This window comes from Peromyscus eremicus, chromosome 3 (assembly GCF_949786415.1).
Source record: "Peromyscus eremicus chromosome 3, PerEre_H2_v1, whole genome shotgun sequence".
NCBI classification, from domain to species: Eukaryota; Metazoa; Chordata; class Mammalia; order Rodentia; family Cricetidae; genus Peromyscus; species Peromyscus eremicus.
In genome coordinates this window covers 131912949-131917538 of record NC_081418.1, presented here as the reverse complement: position 1 = coordinate 131917538, position 4590 = coordinate 131912949, and the positions used below count along the sequence as shown (strand labels likewise).

Genomic DNA, 4590 nt, shown 5'->3' with positions numbered 1-4590 from the left:
CTCTGAGGCACGAAGGTGTGGTCTACACTGAGACCAAGGCCACCTGGCAGTTCAGGTTACGGAGCTAGCGACTTCAGGAAACTTAGGTCCTGCCAGTCCCGCCGCGCTCTCAGCTCTACTCCGGCGTCTCGGTTCTCCCTCCTTTCCTTCCTGCTGATCCAGCCAGCCAGGCTTTCTCCTCCTCTGTTCTCGCCTCCTCTCCCCCTTGAATCCAGTCCTGGTTTCCCCGCTGCCAGCTCCTTCTTCTGCCTGCTGGGCTCGCTCCCCGCCTCCGCCCCCGCCTCTCCAGTCCCGGCGGTCCGCTCGGCTCCCCTGCTCCCCTCTCGCAGCACCCCCCAACCCCCCCCAGCCACCCGCGGCTCCACTCGCCCAGTCCGGCCGCTCCAGTCCGGATCTCGCTGCCGCCCGACCCGGGTGCGAGTTCCAGCAGCTGGAGAGGAGGCGGCAAGCGGCTGGCCCCGGTTCCCCACTGCCGCCTCGTCAGCCCGAGGTTGGCGGGGAGAGAGAGCGGCCCAGCAGCCCCGGGAGCCCCTCCGAGGACAATGCACCCGGCGCTGGGCCACCCTCGCGCGCTCTCGTCCGCGCCCGCCTCCTTCCCGCCGCCCCCCGCCGCCGCCCGGCTGCAGCCCCTCTTCCTCCGGGGGGGCTCCTCCCGCGGCCGGAGAGGCTCGGGCGACAGCAGCACCAGCACCAGCACCAGCCGCGGGGGGGGCGGCGGCAGACGCGGCGGGGGCGGCGGTTCCCCGAGCAGCAGCACAGGCGCGGAGCGAGAGGACGACGACGAGAGCATTAGCATCAGCAAGCCACTGGTGCCCGCCGCCGCCGCCGCCGCGCTCCCGGGGCCCCCGGTTCAGGGGGGCGCCCCCGCCTCCGCCGCCGCGCCCGCCACCGCCTCCTCCACTTCCACGCCCACCTCCTCCTGCAGCATGACCGCCGCGGACTTCGGCGCGGGCGCCGCCACCGGGGCCGTCGGGGGCCCCGGGAGCCGCTCGGCGGCGGGCTCAGGCGGCCCCGGGACGGGCGGCGGCGCCTCCTGCTGCTCTTGCTGCTGTTGCTGCTGCGGCCGCCCTAGCCGGCCCGGCCGCAGGGGTCGGCGGCACGGCTGCTCGCCAAGTCCCGGCTGCCACTGGGGCTACCAGGCGCTGTCTGTGGTGCTGCTGCTGGCTCAGGGCGGTCTGCTGGACCTATACCTCATCGCCGTCACCGACCTGTACTGGTGCTCTTGGATCGCCACTGACCTGGTGGTGGTGGTGGGCTGGGCCATCTTCTTCGCCAAGAACAGCCGGGGCCGTCGGGGCGGTCCAGTGAGCAGCACGCACAACCACCATCAGCTCCACCACCACTCCGCGCCGCCTCTGCACCTACCCGCTGCGGCGTCCGCGGGGGCCGGGGCGAAGGCTCGCGGGGGCCGAGGAGGCTCGGGCGGCTCGGGGGCCGGGCCGGGGACGGCCGGGGCGGCAGGCGAGTTCGCCTTCGCGTACCTGGCCTGGCTCATCTACTCCATCGCCTTCACTCCCAAGGTTGTGCTCATCCTGGGCACGTCTATCCTGGACCTCATCGAGCTGCGAGCGCCCTTTGGCACCACGGGCTTCCGCCTCACCATGGCGCTGTCCGTGCCGCTGCTCTACAGCCTGGTGCGTGCCATCAGCGAGGCGGGCGCGCCCCCGGGCTCGGCGGGTCCCCTGCTCCTGCAGCCACAGCAGCATCGCGCCGCGGGCTGCTTCCTGGGCACGTGTCTGGACCTGCTGGATAGCTTCACGCTGGTGGAGCTGATGCTGGACGGCCGCGTGCCGCTTCCCGCGCACCTGCGCTACCTGCTCATCGCCGTCTACTTCCTCACGCTTGCCTCTCCAGTGCTCTGGCTGTACGAGCTGAACACCACCGCAGCAGCTCCATCCTGGGGCCAGGCCTCCGGGCCTGGAAGCTGCAGCCGCCTTTTGCGCTTGCTGGGAGGCTGCCTGGTGGACGTGCCCTTGCTGGCGCTGCGCAGCCTCCTGGTCGTGAGTTACCAACAGCCGCTGTCCATCTTCATGCTCAAGAACCTCTTTTTCCTTGGCTGCCGTGGCCTGGAGGCCTTGGAGGGCTGCTGGGACCGAGGCAACTGGGTTTCCCCAAGTCGGGTCAGAAGCAGCTATGGTGCTCCTCCCTCGGCCCCACCACCACCTCCACCACCGCCACCTCAGGGAGGCTCCCAGCGGGGCCACTTGGAAAATGAAGGGGGCCCTCATGGCTATGTTAACACTCTAGCTGTGGCCTCTCAAAATTGAAACAGGTGAAGGGCAGGGCTCTTTGGCCTGAGAGTTTCTGGGCCCCTTGGCTGTGTTTAGAAGAGGTAACTGTTGATAAGGCTAAAGGCCAGTGAATTCTTCTGCACCCCATGGGCAGAGACTGCTTGGAGGGAGACCAGCAATATGTTGTGCAGGGAGAGGGTCCATGTTCACCATGGTCCTTCTCCATAGTCTTGCCTGTCCTGACATACAAGGGACTGGATAAATGTGCCATCTGCTTTTCCTGCCTTCATCCTGTGGAGGAGTGAAGGAAAGAGGGGATTCAGGCAGGGGTGGTGGGCTTTGATAGCTGGAGTGTGTGGTGTGTGTGTGTGTGTGTGTGTGTGTGTGTGTGTGTGTGTGTGTGTGTGGTTTTTTTCTGGGTGTCTGTCCCATGCCCCTTGTAGTGGAAGGAGATCTAGGGAGGCCTTGCCGCCACCACACAGGCCACCACCATCCTTTCCTGTCTGAATTTATGACCGGGATCCCCAGGAGTTGCTCAGTTGCTGTACTCCAAGGGAAAAGCTCACCCAGAGTCATCCTCACTCCTGCTCCTCTGTTCTCAGCTTGGGGGACAGAAGGTCTCTGCTGTAAGGACCAAACAACACCCTTTCTTGGGTGAGTGTGTATTTCTACCTCTGTGCTTTCAACTTTCATTGCATCACACACTGATGCTGCTCGCAAAAACAAAAAACAAAAACAAACAAAAAACACTCAGAAGTTGCATTCAGCATGGCCACTGGATCCCTTTGGGGTTTGGTACCAGATATTACAGGGTCTGTGGAGTATCAGCCATTGGCTTGCTCGCTTTCGGTTCCTCCTTATGCTCCTTCCTGTGTTGGTACTGGCTGGGTTGGAACTGGGTTCAGAGCAACTGCTTTAGTGGGCTTGAATGTGTGTGAGGTCAGGCCTCTTAGGGACTCTCGGGGTGCCACCTGCTCCTCTAGAAAGCTCGGCATAGAGCAGAGCGTGGCAACCTTTCTTCTCTCGTCTGCTTCAGGTCTCCTCAGGGAGAGGGCATGCTGTGGGAGCCTCCTGCCCACCCTTCCCCCACAGGGTCCTCCTGGCGAGGCTGTCCTTAGGATTGTCCCTCAAGGGAAGTCAGGGTTAGCTACTTTACTTTTGACTAGGGATGTCACTCTTGGAGTCTTTAAGGCAGGATAAGTATGCTGAGGGGAGTCAAAGGTCAGAAGGCATTAGGGAGCAAGGTCAGGATATACTCACCCCTACAATGGGATTGTGGGGGGGGACCTTAAGAATTTTGGTTCCCTTTTCTTCTGTTTTGGGAGTTTTATGTGGTGTAATGAACCTAGACAAGGGGCCAGAAGACATGATCTGCCTGTTATTTTCTGGATTTGAATGCCATGTCATTTTTACTTTCTAGGCCTCAGTCACCTCTCTAGGGTGGTATTCTTTGAGCTTGGAGCTTGAAAGCTCCGGGCTAATGCTGCCATTAGAGGCAGGAGCTATCCAGGGTGTACTTGAGGACAGCCCTGCTTCTACCCTGCGTCTGGCCTTGGGAGAGCTGAAGGGAGGTTTGCCAGCTAGGCTGGGGGTCAGGCATTGCAGGGTCCGTTGATGCTGACCTCCTCTAAGGCCCACAGCACAGGGGTGCTGACCTCCTCTAAGGCCCACAGCACAGGGGCAGGCCCAAAGTGCCAAATCACTGACTACTAACTCAGCAGCCAGACCCAATTCCCTCATCCCCTTTGGCTCTACTAGGACCTCTGAGAACCGAGGGCCAAACAGGGCCCCTCTTTCTCAACTGCCTGGGGCTGTGGGCTGAGGATATCTATGGGGTGGAAACATGAATAGCTGAGCTTGGCTCGAGCATTTGTGGGCCTGCCCAGCTCTCAGAGTGGGCCATGTGGAGGATCTTTACAGTCCGTGCATTCTTTGCTCCTGGTCCCTTGCCCTCAGCCAGTGCCGGCTGGCTGCTTTTCACAATACACCTGCCTTTACTGCTTGCCCTGGATGACTCCTCTTCTGACTGGACTCCCAGCCTGAGCCTAAGCCCTGGATAGGGCTGGAGCTGTTCTGTATTGGTTCTCCAGGTTCGCTGTGTTTCTCGCTACCTAATTTCAATGACTGTGAAAAGAAATTATGTCTGAGCCATGGCCAGCTCTGGCTGGCCCCAATCCACCCTTTCTACTGTTTGGATAGCCATCCCTCTGCTGTGTGACTGCTGTCTGCTGCTGAGAGACTGCCACTGGATTTAGGATGGAAGGCTGCCATTTCCCAAGTACATCCAGAGACGTGATCACATGGCCACTTGTGACAGAGGCCAGGACTGCTGAGGGCCTGGTTATGGGCCCAGCACATC

The 4590-nt window shown here is 61.7% G+C and overlaps 1 protein-coding gene across 1 annotated transcript; it reads left to right on the top strand.

The window, feature by feature from the left end:
- Positions 1–542: 542 nt before the first annotated feature.
- Positions 543–2267, top strand: Tmem121b (transmembrane protein 121B). Its single transcript, XM_059256872.1, has one exon. It carries the CDS (start codon positions 543–545, stop codon positions 2265–2267), a length of 1725 nt encoding a protein of 574 aa, XP_059112855.1.
- The last annotated feature ends 2323 nt before the right edge of the window (positions 2268–4590 follow it).